This window comes from Lagenorhynchus albirostris, chromosome 13, assembly GCF_949774975.1.
Source record: "Lagenorhynchus albirostris chromosome 13, mLagAlb1.1, whole genome shotgun sequence".
Classification (NCBI taxonomy): Eukaryota; Metazoa; Chordata; class Mammalia; order Artiodactyla; family Delphinidae; genus Lagenorhynchus; species Lagenorhynchus albirostris.
Window position 1 is genome coordinate 55,289,624 of NC_083107.1, and position 23,926 is coordinate 55,313,549.

A 23,926-nucleotide genomic window follows, 5' to 3' on the forward strand; every position below is an offset into this window, starting at 1 on the left:
CGTTTACTATGGTCCTTGAAGATGCCAGTCCTGGGCATCCTGGACAAAGGCGGCTCTTCAGCAGGGCCTATTTCTGTGATGGGGACAGACGTGCAGCGTTGCTGTGGGCAGTGCCCTCACCCTCTCCTGAACTGAGGACTGAGATGACATAGTCCTCTGCTGTTTCCCCGTCTCCTTTCCAAAAATCTCTGAATCTTCACCCACATCTTTTCCTTCTTCCTCCATTTATAGAGAATGTCGTTCTCCTCGTGTAAGTGGAAGAGGCTCCAGCTTTCCAAGTTATAACACACGAAGTCCTGGCGTGGCAGTTATCTGGGTAAGTGAACGCGGGCCTGTTCCTGAACCTCTCCAGCCCGCCCCTTGCCCACAGGGCAACACACCCCTTGTCACTGCGAGCTGGGGTGTCTGGGGGTGCACTGGCCACACGGGGACTCCTCCAGCAACAGCTCTGCTCTGCTCCACCCAAGTCCTGAACACATGCTCTTCAGCCCTGTCTCCTTTGTCCTAAAAACATGTCCTTGTCCTAAACTCTCATTGTAGTTCCACCTTTAAGCTAGAAACCTAGTTCCTTATAGAAGTTACACTAACAAACACCTCAATATGTCCAAGATCTAATTCATCATTATTTCCCCATAGAGGTTCCTTTTTTGGATCTCCTTTTTCATTAAGAAGAAAAATCATATTGTTTAGTGGGTTGGTTCTGGTGTCTGTCAGCTGTTTTGTCTCTGAATTCTTGAAAGAGGAATTCCTGCCCCAAGACAGCATCTCACAGGTTAGTATATGCGAGTGGCTGTGAACATATATTCATAGTTAACAAGGATGAATAAGATGATGATGAAAACCCCATCATTTCCATGACTGTAAAACTGGGAATGTATGGGATACTCTTAGTCTAATGCTTCATAAAGAAAAATTTGTAGCAGCTAATTTATGGTTGCGGTGTACAGAGGATGTGTCACTAAGCAACACGGGAGAGATGGCGAAAGCGGGACGCTGAGTTCAAGGGCTTCTGGCAGGCTACACCGGGGAGGCAGGCAGTGGAGGCGGGTCAGGCAGGTAACCAGGATCACTAGGATTACCTAACAAACACTGGAGAGAGTGTAGACATGAAATAAATTAAAACAAAAGCTACTCCCTATTAAATGGAAGCATAAATGAGAAGTAATTTCCTCTAACATTATGAGATGGAGTCTGTCACTCCAGAATAGCTGTATCCATAGCAGTGGCAGTGGTCAGCTGATAAATGTGTCCTTCTGAACTGTCACGTCTTCTGATGATTGGACAGTCATGGAAACTAGCAGTATAAATGAAAAAAGACTCAAGACACGTTTGGAGAGACAAATGAAACATTTTATTTTTTAATCTTCAAAATCTTCTGCCATAAGACAGGAATGCATGATAGAAATGGCTCAACATCTTCACATGAAACACTTGGATTCATTTTCATTCACAAGTTTTTCTAAAAACATCTACAATTTCATAATCCCACCCACTTCCAACCATTATCACAGATTTAGTTGACTGTTAAACAGTAGTCGCCAGCAGTAGAGCTGGAACGCTTTCTGCGTATTAGTAGTGTCTTTGGAAACTACCACCCAAGATATCACGAATATAAATTTCATGGTACACAGCAACCCCAAAGGTGACTGATGTCCCCAAATAAACTCCCTGCTTATCATGGAGAGTGGTATCCCCCGGGTACTTAACGAAATGCTTTTTCTTCTCCTAGAATTACTTGTTCATCTCATAGTATTTTTCTTGCAGGGTATATAGCACATGCTGACCTGATGATTCAGTCACCACAGCTAATAGGCAAATATATATGCCTGATACTACTGCTGCTCTCTGATAATTATGTACAAACATACTGAAAAATGATGGGTTGCTTGGAGTCTGCCTCCCTTCTTCTGAAGAGAACTACTTTGAGGTTTTTTTTTTTTTGAACAGTTGTAAACAAAAGGAAAGAGAAATACATGGACATATATCTATACACAGAGATAACACACTGAGTATTTTCAGTGTGGTGCATATCTTCTTATATAGAGATACACAGAGTGAGTGTCTACACTCACCCCTTCACACATACCCACACCCTTACATACAGCATGTGAATACAAATGTCGTGAGTGTCCTTGGGAGTTCACTGAAGTTTGTGTATTACCAAATGATGATGAAATACCTGATTTGTATTACTCCTGAGAAGACAGTAGAAGGGAATGACAGTTCTGATGCACTTTGGAATGGCACAGTCACGTAAACACTTGCATACTTAAGACTTTTGAACGCATCCAAAGTTTCTAAACATGATCTAACCAAAAAAAAAAGATATCAAAACATTGCAAGTTAAAAAATAAAACAGTCTTTTTTTATAATCAAAGTATAAACAAATATATAGGAAATGCATATTTGTCAGTAATTATTTTGAAAATAGGAAACACATACTTAAGAAAAACAATCATCTGACAAAACTTAAAAAAACAACTATCCAATGCATAACAACACATGCACTGCCCCCAAACAGCAGAGGATAGCCACATCAGAACTGCAAGGCTTACAGCAACTCCACCAGAGAAAGATCACTGTGTATAGCAGGTCTGTTAGTATGCAATTTATAAAAAATGCCTGTGACTATTATTCACACTTATATAAAAAAGAATTTGCCATTTGTTGAGTATTTTATCCCTCAATAATCTGTATAAAAATTACACCTAAACCAGTGAATTTCAAGCACCAATTCAATCATTTAAACTTTATTAATATTTCTGTTATTGAAGGAGCAAATTATGAAGGCTAAGCTAAGATTAGCCAAGTGTAATTTTATAGGCGTGCGGTTTCTTCTGTTCATTCACTTGAATGCCAAACATTTGAAAATGTTTAGGCCAGCAAAGGAATCCTTGGAGGAATCCATTATTTCGGAGTATCGATGGTTTAATATACATTAAAAGCTCTTTAACAAACCACTGCTTTCTTAGTTCTAAGATAAAATAGATTTGCACACAGGAAATTAAGGGACTTAGAAAAGGCAGCACCTACATGGTAGACTAACAAGCACATCTGGCCATCTGCTGGCTACGTAAGAAAAGGGTGTTATTATTTAAGAAGGCAACACCACTGCTCATGGCACTAATGAAGTTTTTAACTAAAAAATTTCCACTAGACATTTGGGGTGGGAGGGAATCTCAGTAAGAGAAGGTTTTTTTTGGTTTTTGTTTTGTTTTTCTGATTTTCAGCATCAGGAAAAAAAAGTAGCACAGTCTGAGCCAGCAGATGAGTAACAGTGTTTGTGATGCCTCTGCTTGTTCCTGAAGAAAACCTGCTCAGATAATGAGGGGTTTATTTAAAATCTATACAACCGCTATTTTTGTTTCCAGTATTAACATCATACCACTCACGTACACAGTAATTTCCGAGACACAATTAATGTTTCAGTCTTTTCCTACTATTAAGTTTGGTTAATTTTCAACACACATCAAACCGAAACTTTAGGTCGACTGCATTTAAGAGACGGAAGATAAGACTATTGAAAACAGATTACGTGGAAACCAAAATCTCCGTCAATAGTGATTCTCCATCACTTCCTGGCCTGTTATCTGAAACTTTATCACAAGACCACATCATGCAGTTGGAGGAAAAAAGTGAGTCACGTGGAAGTCCTGGTGTTAGGACAGGGGTGAAGGGTCTTGCTGGTCCCCGGGAAGAGCGCCTTCGCTCTGCTCATCACTAATCTCATGGGCTGGCTCTTCATAAACAGGCTCACCAAGGTCTTCGCTGCCCCCCTCACTCTGCTCCTCACTGTGGTCTTCGCTGGGCCCCACAGTCTGTTCCAGGCTGTTCTCCAGAAGTGTGGGAGAACTGCTTATCCTGCTTTCTTCTTCAGCTGTCTCATTTAACGGCTGGGAGGGAGGTGGTGTGGGAGCATCAGACTGCATGACACTTTCAATGGAAGAGATGGGGGCTTTGGTGAGCGCAGTATCTGCTACAACCTCATTTTGAGGCAAAGATAACTTTTCCACAAGTTTCCACTGAATGATGCTCGTGTCTTTTCCACCAGTTGAAATCAGGTGACTGTCATTATGAGTAAAACTGACATTGGTGACATGGCTGCTGTGGGCACTGTACTTGTGACTGGGAGCCTACATGAAATAAATCAGATAGGAAAATTAAACTCATTCTTCACATGCCTACTTACAGCAATGGAGGTGACTAGGTTAGGGAGGTCATTCAGTTTGTGAAACAGGTAATTTAGATCAAAACCACAAGTCATTGACTCTAAGGAATAAAGCTAGCAGTAATTTTCTTTTTAATACCTATTTATGTGGGAGAAACAAAGTAACTGGACAGCTGTACTTTCAGACTGTAAAAAAAATAAATGTCTCTTCTGCATACTTGTTAGAGTTTAGTGACTATTCTACTGAGACGGCTAGGGGAGAATTTACTAGGTTGGAAAGATTAGAGACAATTTGGGAGTCATAATGTTGATCATGTACCAAAAATGAAATATTTTAATATGTTTAGAAGAAATTTAAAACTACCAAGGTATCGGGCTTCCCTGGTGGCGCAGTAGTTGAGAGTCCGCCTGCCGATGCAGGGGACACGGGTTCGTGCCCCGGTCTGGGGGGATCCCATATGCCGCGGAGCGGCTGGGCCCATGAGCCATGGCCACTGAGCCTGCGTGTCCGGAGCCTGTACTCCGCAACGGGAGAGGCCACAACAGTAAGGCCCGCGTACCGCAAAAAAAAAAAAAAACAAAAAAAAAACTACCAAGGTATCAAAATGAAAAAAAAAAGGACAATAAACAAAAATGAATAAAACATCATCAAGTGGCTTCTCTGTCTTCTCCTTTACCTTAATGAGGAAGGAAAAGACAAGCACTGCCTGCTTGGATGCTTACAGATGACCCTATTCCCTCCCCCCAAGCACTGTAGTATCACAGACAGTAATTAGTAACCCTATGAATATTTTCCCACCATTGACACAATATATTCCCAAACAAAAATTATCCCCAAACAAAAGGCCCTATAACACTAGTTTTCATTAAGTTGATTTTACCTTTGCTTTGGAGCAGGGATACTGAAACAGGTGGACTTTGCAAAAGTCATCAGCAACAGCTATCACCTTTCTATTGTGGGATCGCACCAGTGCATTGATATCTGTCCCATCAGATCCTTCTGGCCAGACACCTTTGATATGGAAACATGGTGGGGGGGGTAGAAAAATTAGCCTGAAAAATACAACTGCCATGCTACGTGTGTTTATTTTAGAATCTTAATTTTCATCCGTGTTCAAACTCTTAGCTGCTAAATTTCCCTTAAAGATTTCTTAGTGGCTCAATACTTCATTCAAATGATGAAATTTTATCCAAAATCTAATCATAAACTGAAATAACCTCAAGATGGAAAATTTAAGACTTTAAACTTTAAGACTCAAAAATACTAGTAACCAGCAGGTGGTGCTAATAAATAATTTTAGTTTTAGCTTGTCTCACCTTGACCATAAGCTCCTCCTGTTTAAAGTTTCCAGTTGGAGGGGAAATTCTCAGTTATTTCTGTAGCACAGTGCAGAAACAATGCCATAGCACTAATTCTTCAAAGTGGACTCTGCTCCCTTTCAGGCAGGCACTTAAAAAAAACACCTCATAGAGATTCTTAATGGAAATGTATAGGCCATCCACTAGTCTATCATGTTATCCATAGAAGTCTCCATAAACCATTACTTACGTCCAAAGGTTGACACAGCAAATTTAATTATTCTGAATCATTATGAGGCACTGGTGATCATGTTCAACATAATCAGCACAAACCTCTACTAGACTAAAAACATACAATATATAACAGTTGAGATGCTGGCCTCCTGTAGTTCAGTACTGCTCTAGAGAACAATTTTTTTTTTGTAAATTCACTAAAGATGAAACACTTCTTGACTGACATCTCTTAATAAGTAAATTAAATATTGTTTCACTAAAATAACAAGGTAAGTTACTAGCTATTGGCCACTGCTTCAGCTTCACCCAGAATAATGAATTTGTTTACGGACTAGTCAGGGTTATTTTGTTTTAATTTCTTCCAAGCCTGGTAGGCTTCTTCATCTCAGTAGCAGTTGTATTTAGAACAAGTATCCATAATGGATTATTTTTCTAATGCACACAGCATAAAGAAATGTTCAGATCTACCATCAGAGTGCAGGAGAGAGTCCAACTTTTCAGAAGGCAGAGATACACTGTTAATGGAAAAATATCTAATATTTTGGGAATTGCTTTAGGTACTGGCGCCACATCCATATCCAATATTCTAATTCGAGTATAACATCTCTTTTTAATCCTAACTTTCTCAGAAGGATTCCTACAGATTGGCAAAGACTGAGAAAACTGTCAAAGGACAGATTTCTAGAAATGTCCAAAACATGAGGTTAGGAATGATCTCCACATTTTATCTTTAAATAATGTCTACTGAAAATGCCTTTATATGTCAGTATGGTACTGGGATAATTGGACACCCACATGCAAAAGAATAACAACTGTTGACAATGATGTGGAGAAACAGAACCCTCGTACACTGCTGGTGGCAGTGTAAATGGTGCAGTCACTTAGGGAAACAGTCTGGCAGTTCCTCAAAAGGTTAAACACAGAGTTACCATTTGACCCTGCAATTCCACTCCTAGGTATAACCCGAGAGAATGAAAACATGTCTACACGAAAACCGTTCACAGCAGCATTATTTATAATAAAAAGTGGAAACAACCTAAGTGTCCATCAACTGATGATGAACCGAATGTGGTACAGCCATACAAAGGGATGTTATTCAGCCGTAAAATGAAGTACTGATACATGCTATAACATGATGAACCTTCAACACCTGTGCTAAAGGAAAGAAGTCAGTTTCGATGGATCACATAGTACATGATTCCATTTATATGAACTGTCCTGAATATGCAAATCATTAGAAAAAGAAAGATCAGTGGTTGCTGGGAGGTTGTGGAAGGAGGAGGGAGAGAGTGACTGCTAATGGGCAGAGTTTCTTTTTGGGGTAATGAAAATGTTCTAAAGTCAGATAGTGAAGAGCACAATCCTATGAATATGCTAAAACCACCAAACTGTGCACTTTAAATAGATGAATTATATGGTATGTGAATGGTATCTCAATAAAGCTGTAATTTTGAAAATGCCTTTACAAATTTGAAAGCTTCAATTTTCACTTGCAGGAAAAAATTGTGAAAGGCAATCTATACTATTATGTAAATGCCTTTCCTTTTTAATTGTCTTTCATATTTATTGGGGACCAAAAGTCTGCTGAATTCTGCAGAGAATAAACCTCATATTGGTTCAGTCGTAAATACATTCAGTTTCTCTGAACTGTGCATTAATAGTGATAACACTAAAGAGTACTAAGTGAAGTGAGTCAGAAAGACATACTATATAATATCACTTATATGTGGAATCTAAAATATGACACAAATGAACTTATCTATGAAACAGAAGTGAGAGAGTGGCATGGACATATATACACTACCAAACATAAGGTAGATAGCTAGTGGGAAGCAGCCGCATAGCACAGGGAGATCAGCTCCGTGCTTTGTGACCACCTAGAGGGGTGGGATAGGGAGGGTGGGAGGGAGATGCAAGAGGGAGGAGATATGGGGATATATGTATATGTATAACTGATTCACTTTGTTATACAGCAGAAACTAACACACCATTGTAAAGCAGTTATACTCCAATAAAGATATTTAAAAAAAAATACACTCTGCATCTCTATTAAAAAAAAAAAACGAAACAGAATGAGGGACATAGAGAACAGACTGGTGGTTGCCAAGGGGGAGGGGGGTGGGGGAGGGTTGGATTGGGAGTTTAGGGTTAGATGCAAACTGGTATATACAGAATGGATAAACTACAAGGTCCTATAGCACAGGGAACTATATTCAATGTCCTGTGATAAACCATAATGGAAAAGAATATGAAAAAGTATGTATATGTATGTATAACTGAATCACTTTGCTGTACAGCAGAAATTAACACAACATTGTAATTCAACTATACTTCAAAAATAAATTAAAAAAACACATGTAGACTATTTTTCATTTAGAAATTTAAGTATTATACATAAAAACACCACAAATCGCCTTTTCCCATCAAGTGCAATGTCCTTACCAAAGACTTGAAAGCCTAGCACACAGGTGTATGTTGTCCAATCGATGTCCTTACAATCTGATCGATTCCTGATTAGTTTGCAGCCATTTGGAATGTCCCCTTTAAATTTAGAAACAGGAAGTATAATCACAGTGCTAGTGTACAAATGTATTTGAAAATGCATCTTGACTCAAACTAGCCACGTTTATTTGTATTTATAATCCATACACTGAAAATGTTAAGACACACTTGAAAGGAAAAGAAAGTGTTTAACACGGTTTATAGAACTATAAACTGTTTCCCACTGAAGTTGTTTTGTCTTTAAAATGCATAAATGCCCATCCATTGTACTCCTTCCTGCCTCCAGGAAAAGTTGTTAAATACAGAACCATTCAGAGCAGGATCAGTCCCCCTGAATAATTTCTCATGACATTCAAGTGAACTCATTACTTTGAGATTCTCATTCCTTAGCCAGCTCCAAGTAGCACATGCTTCTTCAGGTTAGAGGGGCCAGTGTGCAGTGGCTGCACAATTCAGAGTCCATGCAGCCTGCTCTTTACTGCCCCTGACAGACACATCTCAGCCGTATGTAATCATTCATACTTACAGTACAGAATCTCATAGTCTCCCGAGTTAGACATTATGTACTTGTTGTCTGGAGACCAGTCAAGGTGTGTGATATAGCTGGAATGTCCCTAGGAAGTAACACATCAACTATTAGAAAGCGTTTAGAGTTCTGAATGATAAATAGTCTCATAGTAGCCAGTACTGTCTTCTGAGTAGCCATTCACTGGGAATTCCTGAAGTAGAGAGAGCAGTACCACGGCCTCTGGAACTGAACAGGGCTCAGAACAGGTCTTTGGTTCTTTTTCACACTATCTTGTTGGGAGCTAGAACTGTGGAACTGAAGAGATCTGACCACAGTGGAAATGGTAGGCACTTGGAACCTGGGAGTATCCTGCTGGTCTCTCCATTTTGATACCAGCACCAAGTACTACCTGTGCTACACTTCCAAGAAAGACAGTCTCTTAAAAGACACTGAAACAGATACCACAACCTCAGGCCTTATTTCAAGTCACTAGTGTCCCTAATTAGAGTGACTTCCTTTTTGATAATGAAGTATTGGTTCCATGTTGTGTACAAAAAGAATACAGTTTTCCTGGGCTGCTTCTTCAGTACCCATGGCACATGGAGGTCTAAAAAAACTCCTATCTCCAAAGAATATTTTTTGGGAAAAGTGATCCAACATCACACTCCCTCCAAACAGCTGGATCCAATAATCATCTGACTCCTTAAACAAGAAGACAGTGATCTTTTTCTGCCTAGGTTTTTACTAACACCAGGAATTCAAACAAAAAAATTACCAAATGCCATATTTTGTTGGCTTCACATGTAAGCATTTGATTATTTCCAATAAACTGCAGATAAATCACACAGGTCTTACAGTTTACACCAAAGCTGACAGAGCCTCAAAAATCACTTTTATCTCCTACACTCTATATTAAAACATTTAATTTCAATTGCACATTCTGAATTACTAGCTTTCTGCTCACATGGTTTTTATTTTATTTTTTTTGCGGTACGCGGGTCTCTCACCGTTGTGGCGTCTCCTGTTGCGGAGCACAGGCTCCGGACGCGCAGGCTCAGCGGCCATGGCTCACGGGCCCAGCCGCTCCGCGGCATGTGGGATCTTCCTGGACCGGGGCACGAACCCATGTCCCCAGCATCGGCAGGTGGACTCTCAACCACTGCGCCACCAAGGAAGCCCATGGTTTTTATTTTTAAAGTTAATAAATTCAAAATACCTTAGGTGTAGTTTTCAATGATTTTCACAAAGTATTTTAATTATTCCAGTAGCCTTCTGAAGCCAAATGACATATCCTAAAACCTCTCTGGAGCTATATCTCCACAAAAGTGCTGCATGGCAAATACCCACATTTATACATTTAAATGAATTTAAATGATGTGAATTTGAGACCTGTAAAGCTTCCTGAAGTCACTGGAGATTAGCTGGTATGTCAGCAAACAGGTTGGGAGTCACTTGCGAGGCATGTGGGAGACCTCCCAACTTAACAAGAAATCAATTTCAATGCCAGAAAGACACATGTGCTTCTTGGGTATTTTCTGAATATGGCAGGAGGGTGGGGTTCACACAGATCTTTTCCATAGTGTTCATGGATCTGATGCCTGGCTCTGGAATCCAGAGAAGCCAGGCTTCTATGATAAGAAAACTGGTGCTATATGAATGAAGGATTTAACCAGATTAATCATGTCAAAGTGTTTGAACCTTTGTGAAAATACTTTAATAGTATTATTTAGAAAAGCATCAAAGGCAACGTGTGGATACATAACATGCGTGTAATTCACATCTGTGTTGGACACAGCATATTTAGATGGTAAACCAATATAAAGGATTCTCAAAGAGAACTCGAGCAGGAAAAGCCCCCAAATTTAGAAAAGACCTTCGGGAAAGTTATCAATTTATATTGGAAAACGAAGTGAGTATTTTTTTCGCTGATGTGGAGTCCAATAAAGAAGCAAAGAAAAGAGTAGATGCAACTGTCTGTCGGGAGTCTATGGTGCTGCCTTCCCAGACCACCTCAGAGGACCCTTGTCTCACCCAACTCTTAGGCCACGCAAGGCACATACAAGACTTGGGGGAAAACACCCTCAAACGTCACCCCACAGGCACAGACACAGTTGGGAGCAAAAAGTACACCTCACTGAATAGAAACAGAGTACTCTTAAGCTGATACTTTCATCACTGCCTTTAAGCAGCTGAATGGTGTAACCACAATAACAATCACAAGTGATGGTACCTAAGAATAACTCTGGAAAAATAAGAAATATCTCAGCTGAATCTTTGTTAATCACATGGAAGGTTGTCATCTGCATCAGTGGTTTGCAACCGTGGCTGTATATTAATATTACCTGAGGAGTTTTCAAACAAGTACCAGAGGCCTTCAGTTAGGGGACTAACTTTTTTCCTAAGTAGGTATCCAGGTGTCCCCTCACCCTCTAGGGCAGTGACATCCAATGGACCTTTCTGCAGTGATGAAACTGTGTATCTGCACAGTCCAATGCAGAAGTAACTAGCCACCTGTGGCTTCTGAGTACTCAAAATGTGGCCAGTGCTCCCAGGAAACTGAATTGTATTTAATTTCGTAAACAAAGTTGTGGTTAGTAGCTGTGATGCAGGCTGAGAAGAGTCCACTGTCTCTCTACTGATTTGAAATACCTAAACTTCCATATAAACAGAGATTTGTTTTTGGACTCTCTTTTCTGTTCCATTAGTCTATCTGCCTATTCCCAGCCAACTGTGATAGTTTCGTGGTATGAGGAAAATTTCAGATGAACTTTAGAACCATTTTATCAAGCTCATAAATATTGTGCATCAAATTTAGAGAATAGTTTGTAGAGAACAGACATGTTTATGAAGTCTTTTCTTCTAGAAATATGTTATGTCTATTTTTTCATTTCTTAGTTTGTGTTTCAGCCATGTTTCACATAGCTTCCTGTGCTTTTCTTGCTAGGTCTATTCTCAAAGCATCACAGTTTTTGTTACTACTGCAATTAGGATTTTTTTCCCATCACATTTTTGACGTGCTTTGCTGGTGTGAGAGAAAGCTGACCTTTAGAGTGTAGACTGTAGAGTGTAGCCTATCCAATCCAATCTTTAGACTGTAGATTTGTAGAGCATAGTTTATCCATTCCACATGCTCTTAAGTGCCCAGCTAAAACACTGTTATTTCCTAATCTCTTTTGCAGCTATGGGTGGCAGAAGTCACTGAGTGGGGCTTCCAGGAAAACTTTAAAAATCGACTTAGGAGGAAGAGTGTCTTTTTCCCCCTTGCTCTGTCCCCCTAGAACTAAGATGGGATGACTGGAATTCCAGCAGCACCTTATTGAGGATGATGGAGTAGAAAGAAAGAAGGACCCTGAGTCCCTGATGACTTCTTTTAAATAGGAACACATCCCTCATTTGTTGAAGCCACCAAGTATTGCAATATAATTCCTAACTGTTATGGTAATATTGAAATACATACTGCATTAGTTTTATGGGTAATTTTCTTGGAGATTTCTAGGTAGACAGTTTTAAAAGTCTTTTACTCTTCTCTTTCTTATATATATTTTCATTCATCAAAATCCTGACCAAAAAACACTTATTTTACCAGCACTTCTTGCCTATTCTAACAGACTCTGTAATGCTTTTTTAGTATATCACTACAACTTCATTACACTCCATCTCCTGGGCTAAGATCTTTTGAGTAGCAGTGTTAAAGGTATACAGGAACTGGAGTCAAACACAGAGCTATTATGTTGGCACTCAGGGACAGTTTCAACTGCTTGGTTACAATTTATTAGAGGGACACTTCCTAAAGTTCTAAGCCCAGTATGTTTCTGAAGCTATAGGGTCACTTAAATGTTAACTAGTAACAGGAAATATTGGAAACAAAAGAGAAAACAGCATTTGTATTTGGAACTCTGAGAGTAGGTCTAGTTGCCACATTTTAATCTTTACAACAATCCTATGAAAGTAGGAACTATTATAATCTCCAGTTTTAAGATAATAAAATTAAGACTCAGAGAAGTTAACTTGCCTAAAGTTGCAAACTAGTAAGCAGCAGAGCCAGCATTAACCCAGTTTTTTCTGTCCTGTATCATAGCAGACAACAGATAAAAGGAGTTAATATGAGACTATAAGACCAGCTGGTGGAAGCAGACAGCAAGAAGTGAGAGCTGGAAGCAAAGCACAGAACAGAAGATAATTAGAAAAGCAGAGTGGCTGAGCCTTTCATTATAGCCTCAAAGAGTACTATAAGCTTTAACAGTTCCTGAAGATATTTCAAAATAATACTTCATATGCTCTAAAGATAAAAGCTGCCTAACTGGAGAGGGCAAAGTGTCATGCAATTGATAAACTTGGCAGTTCTCAACACTTCCAAGGTCGTCTCATTATCCCGTGTCCAACACTGCTCTCTCCTTTCTGCATCAGTTGCTGTACTCTGAAAGCACAGTACACTGATATACACACTGAAAAATCTGAGGCCTTTTTGTACCTTGGGAAGTCTGCTCTACTAAGAGTTAGGAGAACAGGGTTCAGGACCCAGATCTGCTACTATGTCAAGATGTGACCAAGGACAAGCCATTTATCTTCTCTGAAACTCAGTTTCTTCATCCGTAAAAGAAGTGCTATAGTGCGACCTGTAAAATTTTATGATTCCACAAGATTAAATTATATTTGATAATACTCTGTTTATTAAGACATGGACTTTTTTAAAAGGTTGGGGTAAAAAATAATTAAGAAAAATTTGGTGCCTGGTAGGGTAAACTTAAGTAATCTGAAAATTCCTTTCAGTGGAATATTTCATTTGATCATGCTGTACAATGAGGCACTATTATACTACTATTCCCAAGTATTAAGATAATAAATCGATTAAAAGATGTATTTAAATAAATTAATGGATATTGATTCATAATTTTTGTCGAAGTAAATGAAAATATTTTGGATAAATTATAAAACTATAAAGTTGCTTGTAGATCAGTTTATAGGCTGGTTTTAGCACATGGTACAAAATACGCCCCATCCCCCCCCAAAAAAAGCAAAAAGCAAATAAACAAAAAAAAAGCAGTAAGTCTCTTCTCTGAATAGAAAATGGCCTGGGTTTTACTTATGTATATACTTTTAAAAATTCATTCTTTTACTCATTCCCCTAAAACTCTTTTGTGATAAAGACTGTTAAAGGGGGATTTCCCTGGTGGTCCAGTGGTTAAGAATCCATCTTCCGATGCAGGGGATGCTGGTTCAATCCCTGGTAGGGGAACTAAGATCTCACATGCTGCGGGGCAACTAAGCCCATGTACCACAACTACAGAGCCCATGTGCCGTAACTACAGAGCCCACGTGCCACAACTAGAGAGAAGCCTGCGCACCACTAGAGAGAAGCCCGCGTACCGCAACTAGAGAGAAGCCCGCGCACTGCAACCAAGACCCGACGCAGCCATAAAAAATAAAATAAATATTAAAAAAAAAAGACTGTTAAAGGATCTGTGCCACTAATTCATCAAGTAATTTGCTAATCCTAAATTGACTGGTAACATAGATACCAACTACCTCATTTTCTATAAATTCATAGTTAACATATACTGAGTACTTTTTATTTGCCAAGCACTATTGTAAGTATTTTATATGCCTTAACTTGTTTTAATCCAGTGAAGTAGAAAGTACTACTATCTTCACTTTACAGATGAGAAGACTGAAGTAGAAGGTTTAAATAACTTGCCCAAGGTCACATTTGTGGGTGGTGAAACAAGAGTTAAAATCCAGGTAGTCTGATCCCAAGTTCATGCCCTTTAGCCACTATGCTATACTTCCTGCCTCTCTCATCCTGTTCTCAGCTTGAATGCGTACTTTTTGAGGACCATGAGCAAATCTTATGCATATCCCCAGGGCCTAGAACATTCCCCTAGTTAGCAGACTGCCTGCCATAAGATAAGTACTATGTCTAGAATTGAATCTAATCTTCATCCTAAAATGATAAACTAATCAATCAGAAATGCAGTAAATTAAAGGAAATATGCTTCTATTAATTCTCTTAATACAGACAAACCTCCATATAAATTATGTTTAGTGCTAGAGAGGTCACCTAGGAAATTGCAGAGTGTCAAGGATGGGCAGGATCATGGGACATTGAGATTAAAATGTTAGAGATACCCTTCCATTTCTGACTCACTCCATTTTAAAAAAGCATTGTTTTCTAAGGATTTCCTAAGAAAATAGCTTTGATTTAAGAAACTGCATTAAAACTAGTAGAGAGAGAGAGGTAACAATATTAAACTCTCATCAAAGGAGAAACCTTTCTAGAGCATACAGGGAACTGCAAGATTCTACTGTCAGGTAATTTCAGTTTCAAAGATAGAGATTAAATTTTAAATCTGCTAAGTTTAAAGGTGATACATCAATGTAAACATTTAACTCTCTTTTTACAGAAATAAAATTTTCCAACAATTTTATAGATTGACTTCACTACTTACAGTGCACTTTCCATGTCTGCTATACTTTCTTCCATTTTCTGAGACTACATAGAGGTAAATAAAGTTGTCATGAGACCCCACAGCCAGGAAGGTGCCATCTGGAATGAAACAGGAAAAAATGTTGAATATAGAAATACACTGATAGGTTTATTTACTGTCACTTTACTGGACCTACACCAAATGATATTTTACAAATGTTGTTAAATCTCATCAACTTTTCTTTGGTGTTTAATGAATGACTCCTTCCATCACTAAACATACTTGAAAACCAAATGGTCATCTGGTTGAGTACACAATCCCTTCTTGGAAATGCTCACGGGCCTTGGACTCTTCCCTTAGTCTCATCTCCTTCTAGTTAGCGACAGACTGGCCCCAGGGAGGTTAACCTACTTTTATGGGTCTAAGTATACAGTATTCATATGGCAAGCTGAGTGTACAATTGCTCATTTCAGCTGAGGACATGTGATCTCTCCAACTACAGGGTCCATTCTCTTGGGAAAGGACCATATTCTCTCACAAAGGACCATTGTACTCACCACGTAACAGATGGTCAATAAAGTCCATTTGATCTTTGGGTTTTAAATGCTACATCTGCAGTAGTTATTTGCTATTACAGCATTGAAAAAAGCCAAACCAAGACAGAAAACCTTTTCTGCTTCAAGACAACTCTTGCCAAGCTTAGAGCTTGAAGCAAATACTTTTCCTTCCTTGTTCAACACAGAGAATAGCATTCTGAGCTTCCTCTGAAATGACTCAGAAGAAATCAAAAAGATCATTTGGACTCCACACTGACCCAACAACTACTGGAATATATTTTTGAATATAAGAAAATGTCACTCGAACTAACTCCAGGGAAGAATTATGTGGATCAAAACCATATTAATAGCGGGAAAAAGGAACCGACTATCATGGAAACTTAATTAATATTTTGAATAAAGTATGAAAAGAAGTATTCAAAGTAGCTAAACGAATTGATCAAATTCATGAGTTGCTGAGTACTTTATCTAATTAACAGACCAATCATTACTATGTAACCAGTAAACATCAAACTAGATTTTAAAGAACTTGAAGGGCCTATAAAATTTGTATATTTTGAATATTATTATAATTTATTTTCTATTATCTTAATACAAAGAAAAGGTTGCTAAATAGATTAACATTCAGCCTAATACAGTATCTATTCAAAATTCTAAGTATTTGTAGTTCCAAAAAAATGGGATTTGATTGCACTGTATTCTGTTTTCAATTGCAAATGCAGTTGTAACAGTTTGTTCTAAATTTATGTTTGCTTGATGATTTAGAATGTTGTTTAACTTTAGCAGATCTTTTGCAGTTTCCTGCAGCAGAATTTAATCTAATGTTGGGGGAAACATATTCAATACTTAACAACTCTAGAGAGTAGAGAAAAAAGTAGTCAGCTTTACTGGAAGTGAAAATATGCAATTACAGAGAAATGCTGTAAATGCCAGGAGTGGGAGTAAATCTGCCTACCTAATGAGTAGCGCATCACAGAGAGCTGTTCATTCCCGTCTGTGTGGATAGAAACTAGATCTCTGGTTTCTGCATCCAGAACAAACCACCTGTTAAGAAGTAAAAAATCAAAATTTTTCTCAGATAGTATAGCATTTATAGAAAAAAAAAAGGTTGCTGACTTTTTCTTCCTTTTAAAAAAGAAATTCTAATAATGCCCTTAAGCTGGACATGTTTCCCTTTTCTAACAAAGGATGAGTGCAAAATGTTGCGAGATACAATATAAATATACTTATACGGGCCTAGGCATGTTCTCATTTCTATTTAGGTATTCACTGAATGCCGATGATGTCTCTTTTTGAGGCACTGTCCAAATAGAAAATGACAGGATTATCAGTGTCCTAGAAGATTACACTAGAGCCAGGAAAAAGGAAATGAGCCAATTAAAACAACGATTAAGCGCCAATCTCACCGATGGTGACTACATATAGCAGAAGAACTCACAGAAGGGAAATGAATAGCAGACAGAGAAAAACCTTCGGGGAGGATGTAGAATATGAGTTGAGCTGAATGTGGAGGGAAAAAAGTAGAGGCAGTTGAGGCAGGAGGAGTGACAGCTGCACTGCCATGGAGGTGGGAAGGAGCATGGACAGTATGATGGGAGGGAGAGGCAGAGGGCCATTCATTTGGTGAGAGTTCAAAGGGACCAGCGGGGGCACTCCTCCTCTCCAGTACCCCCTGCACATGCAAGCTCTAAGTTCTTTGAAAAACACGTCTTCATTCACATTTACAGGAAAAGTCAAAATGTAAAAAGCCTCTGGACAGGTAAAACAATGACTTAAATCCAACTACAGAATAAGTGACTCTTATCAGGCCCTGTTCTAAAAGCACCTGAAGGAAGAGATGGTACTTCAGAAGAGCATGGTGAGATACTGGGTACAAAGCAAAGACTGGGAATTAAGGAAGGACAACTAAAGGATAGATAAGGGAGAGGAGGGCAGGTTATGGACAGCACACACAGCTGGAGGAGTTTGGAGGTGAGCACTGCCTGGCTCAGAGCAGGCACTAAAATAAATATTTATAGAATGTACAAATGAACAAATAGAAGATAAGTCTCGAACCTGACAAATGCAAAGGTTTAGCAAGAATTATGCGGCAGCAGTGCAGTGTGTAGGAAGAAGTGGTTGGGGTGGCCACAGTGGAACAGGAGCAGAAAATTAAAATCACTGTCTTAATCTCATGGAACTGGATGGGACAAAAGAGCAGCAAGTTTTGTTTCTAATTATTCAGATGGGAAAAATTCCACCACTAAATTCAGTAACAGCAATCATAACGACAGTTCCTTTTAATTTTGAAGCATTATAAATAATATCCGGACAGAGGCCACTATGCCTTCAGATAAAAAGAAGTATTAGGGCTTCCCTGGTGGCGCAGTGGTTAAGAATTCACCTGCCAATGCAGGGGACACAGGTTCGAGCCCTGGTCCGGGAAGATCCCACATGCCGCGGAGCAACTAAGTCCATGAGCCACAACTATTGGCCCACGCGATACAACTACTGAAGCCTGTGCACCTAGAGCCCGTGCTCCGCAACAAGAGAAGCCACTGCAATGAGAAGCCTGCGCACCGCAATGCAGAGTAGCCCCCGCTCGCCGCAACAAAGACCCAACACAGCCATAAATAAATAAATAAATAAATAAAAGAGAAATTTTAGGAGACAGTAAAGGGCTTAAAAGAATTAAAAAAAAAAAGAGAATAGTGATGTTGCTTAACATGCCTTCGTATACTCAAGGTAGAAGATAAAAAACTAAAGGATCCTGACTCTTCACCTATCACTGAAATCCCTTTCTAATTAAACATGTTCATGAATGAATTAGTAATTTGTGAGTTATGGGTTGAAACTTCTGTGTAGCTAACCTAATTCATAAATTCTGTCTTCTACTCGGGGCAGAGAAATAGCTTCTATCTGTGAATACCTGAGTTTATTAAAAGCCAATTATTAGCAGGAAACTGGCACTTTGAAGCCCTGCGCTGAATGTTTGATCATTTCCACTTCAAAAGGTGCATGAAGAACATATCTTATTGCAACTGGACAGCATCCACAGATTATAGGTTTCTTCTGAGAATGTAATTCATTAATCAGTTTTTATGGCTGCCACCATGGAACTCCTAGAGCCAAGAAATGCCAAAGCTGATGCCAAGTGAACCACCTTTTCAGAGTAAGGAAACAAAATATTCCAACTTGGACTGAACAGACATACCTAAAGAACAATGAGACACAGCACCGCTCTGTAGGTATGAGGTTTCAAGTTTTTAATGAGTTTATAGAAACTTTACTATACTTTCTTAGGCATTTAAAATCACCAATTTTTATTTTGGAGAAGCCTCAACCGATACTGTCTATTTCCAGTTCAGTTTAATCTTCCTATGGAAACTGCAAACAATTTTATCTCTTTGAAAACTCCCTTTAAAAGTAATAAAAAAAGGAATTCCCTGGAGGTCCAGTGGTTAGGACTCTGTGCGTCCACTGCAGGGGGCACGGGTTCAATCCCTGGTTGGGGAACTAAGATCCTGCACACCGCACAGTCAGCCAAAAAAAAGTAATGAAAAAACCCAGAATGTCTGTTGGTATAATATGTAGAAACCTAAAACTCTGAGTCATTTACTGGTTAGAGATGGCAGCTCTCAAAAAAGAAAAAAAAAACCAACAACAAAACCCTACCTACTTTTTCTATTTCTTTAATTACATATCAGAGATTAATTCTTCCACTTTTGGCAAGGAATTTTTAGTAATAATAACTTTGCTGTTAAAAGTATACAACTTCCATATGGATCCCCAGCAATAATTTTAAAGCTCCCACCCTTTTCACTGCATGAATTACGTTCTACCTTCAGAAAAGACTTTCTGGCTCAGGACCTCTATCCTTAATAGAAGTATGGAGAGGATTACAAATCCTTTAGCAAAGGGAATTTTCTAGAAATAAATATTAAGTTTTCACCGTGCTCACCTGCATTCTCATTCTAGTCTAGATTATACACATTGAAACCAAGCTTCTGCTTTAAGGTAATTTGCAATCATTACGGGGCTCTATAGGGCCTAAAGGACTTAAAGAATCTTTCTAAATGTCATTGCTCAGCATCAGAGATGGGAAATCTTTGGCCATATATTTAAACTAATCTGACTTGTGAGTCAAGTACCCATACACAGTACCACCATTAACTAGATGACTTTTTAAAAAAGACACTTACTGATTTCTTTAGTGGCAAAAAGAGAATCATAAGATTTCAGAGCTGGAAAGTATCATACTTTACAGTCCCTAAATGAATATATATGTATTCATAATATGAGTTAAAAAATATTCATCATAATATAAAGTGTATCCTCTGGGTGGCAGGTTTATAACTTTTTCCCAACTGCTTTTATGAAGCTTCTCCTTATAAGAATAGGAATGTGGCTTTTATAATCGGAAAAACATAAAGTCAAAGTCAGGGGAAAGAAAAGCCCAATTCAAGCCCAATTCAACCCTCTTATTTTACAAATAAGAACACTGAAATCCCATGATGTCAAAACGCTTGGCCAGTCATCAACCAACTAGTTAGTGGCAGAGCCAGGATACAGCTTCTAGCCCTTGGGCTTTTCACTACATCACACCAGGGAAGGGTGTGATCCCATGGAAAGTGCTCTCTCTGCCTGAGCTACACTAACATTCAGGATCTAGAGAAGAAAGAAGTCAGGAAAGGAGGCAGAATTGGCATTTATAACCCAACAGGGGAGACGGAGTGAGTTCATAAAGTGGTAAATAGTTTAAAGTAAAATGAATGACACAAGTTAAGGATTATGAGGTTTCAGAGCAGGGAGCAATCACTGAGGATGTGGGTGGTCTTGGATTTCATCACATCAAATGTGGCAAGGAGAGGTGGGATATAAATAGGTGGAGAGGGATAGGTAAGAAACTACAAAAAGGGCTGAGGTGTATCTGAAGGACAATGACTTAACCATTCTCGCTGGAATGGTGAGGGGAAAGATTTTTAATGGGCTTTAAGGGCCAGGCCAAACAAGTTTGGATTCCACTGTTTAGCAATCAAGAGGCCTTTAGGAATGTTCTAGTCCAGTTAGCTCATAGTTTCTTGTGTTTGCTCAATCCATTCCTCCTGCTTGATATAAGCTCCTAACTCTTCACTGCCTCTTCAAAATCTCAGAACTCCGTCAAGGCAGGACCAATTCCACCTCCTCTGTGAAGTGTTCTCTGACCACTCAGGCTCACAGTAATTTCTCTGTTGATCTTCAAGCATTACTGCCTGTTTATGCAAGTAATACTTATGCAAGTAAACTACTGATATGACATGCTCTATATCTTTTTATGTAGTATCTAATTAGGTTATAAGCTATTTGGGGTAGAGACCATGTCTTATATAATATTTCTTTGTGCCACTCACTGCATCTAGTGCTTTACAACTTGTAGGAGCACAGAGTGACTCCGAACTGGAATTATAACAAGGCAGAACTCAAGGAGATTCATGCTGATAGAGTTCAAAGACACTGTACACCCTGGGAAATGAGCTCTGGAGTACCGATGGGCCAAGTTCAGCAACATCAAATTACAGAGGGAAACAAGCTATTCTTTTCTAATTAGAAGTTTTCTCTTTTAATTATGTCTAAGAATAAAGTCTCAGCTAGTGCTAATATGTCTTTAACATCTCCCTTTTAAGCTAAAGGAGCATTTCTTACACTCAGAACCTTTCTAGTCAACAGTAGAATTTGGTAACAGTACTTCAGCTACATTGCTGGTTTGCCAAGGTTACAGTCATCATCAAAACTAACCTTTAAAAATTGTATAAAAAATTTAAAAAAAAATGATGAGTAGAGGTGGATCACTTAAGTCTCTCCAGGTCTAACATTCTGTAATTCCACATCGAAAACTAAATCTAATTTTTTACCTTTCTGCTCACCAGGTGCATTTTCCCAGCTTGCTCTTCCTTGTCAAAGCTGTTACTATAGATCAGAAACTTTGGGGTCTCTTTTGAAGTCACCTCTCTCAGTCTGCCCTCTCCCCTTTGCATTACAGTATGGTTATATATAGTATGTTTTATATACTGACTCAAGTCCACGGATTTCTTTCTTTGAAACAATTTGAACTTTAATCTTCGCTTTTTATTCTCCCTACCATCATTTCAAGTCTATTGATTTCCCTACCTCTGGGTGTCTCACCTCCATTTACCAGCCTATAAAATGACTATGGCAAAAACTCCTTTCTTAAATAGTGTATGGTGGTTTAGAAATAGAAATGGGTCTAACGAGGAAAAGAGTAAAGTTCTGTGCAAACTGCTTGGGGAATTTTGTCTGAGCTGACACCTGACATCCTGATGGGATGGCAAATATATTTGTGGTTTCTCTAAGGCCTGCAAGTGGTATAAAGATTAAAGCGCCTTTTGAGAAACTAGTTTCAAAAAAAAGGAAGGGAGGGACTTCCCTGGTGGCGCAGTGGTTGAGAATCTGCCTGCCAATGCAGGGGACACGGGTTCGATCCCTGGTCCGGGAAGATCCCACATGCCAGGGGGCAACTAAGCCCGTGCACCACAACTACTGAGCCTGTGCTCTAGAGCCCGCATGCCACAGCTACTGAAGCCCGTGCTCCACAATAAGAGAAGCCAAAGCAATGAGAAGCCCGCGCACCGCAACGAAGAGTAGCCCCCGCTCGCCGCAACTAGAGAAAGCCCATGTGCAGCAACAAAGACCCAATGCAGCCAAAAAATAAATTAATTAATATATATATATATAAATATTTATTTAAAAAAGGAAGGGAAAGGATGATTAATTGGGGTCTTGGAAAAATCAAGCAGAATGTATTTTACCAATAATTCAGAGATTATAAACTTTCAAATTCATAACGGCTCAGGTTCACATGTATTGTGAGCTTCATGAAGAACTTTAAATTCCATCAAGAAACACAAATTTAAAAAAATGGGAGAATGTTATATTTGAAAATGTGTGGTATGCCTAAGTGCAATTTATTAATTAAATGGCTTATATACTCAATGGTTCAACAAATCTAAAATTTCGATAACTAATGATTAACAATTACCAGTATATACTAATTTTTATCCATTTGTATGCTTTAAGGCTTCATTTCGGTTTAGGAGATATCAGGTCATATTTAAAGCCTTATTGAAGTGCCAGTATTACCCTGGCAAAACCAAAGACATCACAAGAAAACTACAGACCAATGTACCTCAACAATATAGATGAAAAAAATCTTCAACAAAATACTAACATACTGAATCCAGTAATATATAAAAAGAATTCTATGCCATGACCAGGTAGGATTTATGTCTGGAACACAAGGTTGATTAGACATTTGAAAATCAATTAATGTAATACTCCATATTAATAAAGGACAAAAACCATGTTATTTCAATAGACTGGAAAAGGCAGCTGAAAAACCCAACACTCTTTCATGATTAGAAATTCTCAACAACAGAAAGAAAATTTGTCAACAGGATGAAGGGCATCTATGAAAAACCCACAACTAACATTATACTTAATGGTGAAAGGCTGAATGCTTTCCCTCTAAAATAGAGAACAAGATCAGGATGACCACTCTTGCCATTTCTATTCAATATTATACTGGAGGTTCTAGTCAGGACAATTAGGCAAGAAAAAGAAAAAACAATTCAGACTGGAAAGGAAGAAAACTATATTTGCAGATTACATGATCTTGTATGCAGAAAACCCTGAGGAATCCACTAAAAAAAACTATTACTAAGAAAATAGGTCAGCAAAGGTGCAAGATAAAAGATCAATATATAAAAGGTAGTTGTATTTACATATACCAGCAATGAATATTCTGGAAATGGAAATGCAATTTCATTTAAAATGGCACCAAAAAAATGAAATACTTAGGTGTAATTTAACAAATGTGCAAATTTGTACCCTAAAAACATCTTTGAAAAAAACTGGAGACCTAAATAAATGTAAAACATTTCCTGTTCATAAATTGGAAGGCTTATTAAACTGTTAAAATAGTGACATTCCCAAATTGATCTATAAAGAGAAAAAACAATCCTTATCAAAATGCCAGCTGGCTTCGTTGTAGAAATTGACACGTTGATCTTAAAATTCATGTAGAATTCAAGGGATCCTGAATAGCTAAAACTGCTTTGAAAAAGAACAAAGTTGGAGGACTCACATTTCCCGATTTCAAAACGTACTGCAAGGCTATAATAATCAAGACTGTGGTACTGGCATAGGATGGACAGAGAGATCAATGGAACATAACTGAGAGTCCAGATAGAAACCTATA

The 23,926-nt window shown here is 38.6% G+C and overlaps 1 protein-coding gene and 1 long non-coding RNA gene across 14 annotated transcripts in view; one reads left to right on the plus strand and one right to left on the minus strand.

Annotated features, from left to right (window-relative positions):
- The window catches only part of LOC132531648 (uncharacterized), a 28,326-nt gene extending 14,419 nt beyond the window's left edge, over positions 1-13,907 (plus strand). For 4 of the 5 annotated variants that reach the window (XR_009544152.1, XR_009544154.1, XR_009544151.1 and 1 more), the window contains 3 exons: positions 232-316; positions 637-772; positions 3,487-5,189. This is a non-coding gene — a long non-coding RNA (uncharacterized LOC132531648). Of the gene's footprint in view, positions 1-231; positions 317-636; positions 773-3,486; positions 5,190-12,789 lie in introns of those variants that run through there. The other variant, XR_009544155.1, reaches the window with a different exon arrangement.
- Positions 1,329-23,926, minus strand: part of EML4 (EMAP like 4) — a 154,114-nt gene continuing 131,516 nt past the window's right edge. For 8 of the 9 annotated variants that reach the window (XM_060169605.1, XM_060169610.1, XM_060169609.1 and 5 more), the window contains 6 exons: positions 16,649-16,737; positions 15,158-15,255; positions 8,730-8,817; positions 8,144-8,242; positions 5,050-5,180; positions 1,329-4,133 (listed from right to left, as the gene is read on the minus strand). In XM_060169605.1, coding sequence (XP_060025588.1) covers positions 3,660-4,133; positions 5,050-5,180; positions 8,144-8,242; positions 8,730-8,817; positions 15,158-15,255; positions 16,649-16,737 — 979 coding nt within the window. In that variant the 3' untranslated portion in view covers positions 1,329-3,659. The remainder of the gene's footprint in view (positions 4,134-5,049; positions 5,181-8,143; positions 8,243-8,729; positions 8,818-15,157; positions 15,256-16,648; positions 16,738-23,926) is intronic. The other variant, XM_060169607.1, reaches the window with a different exon arrangement.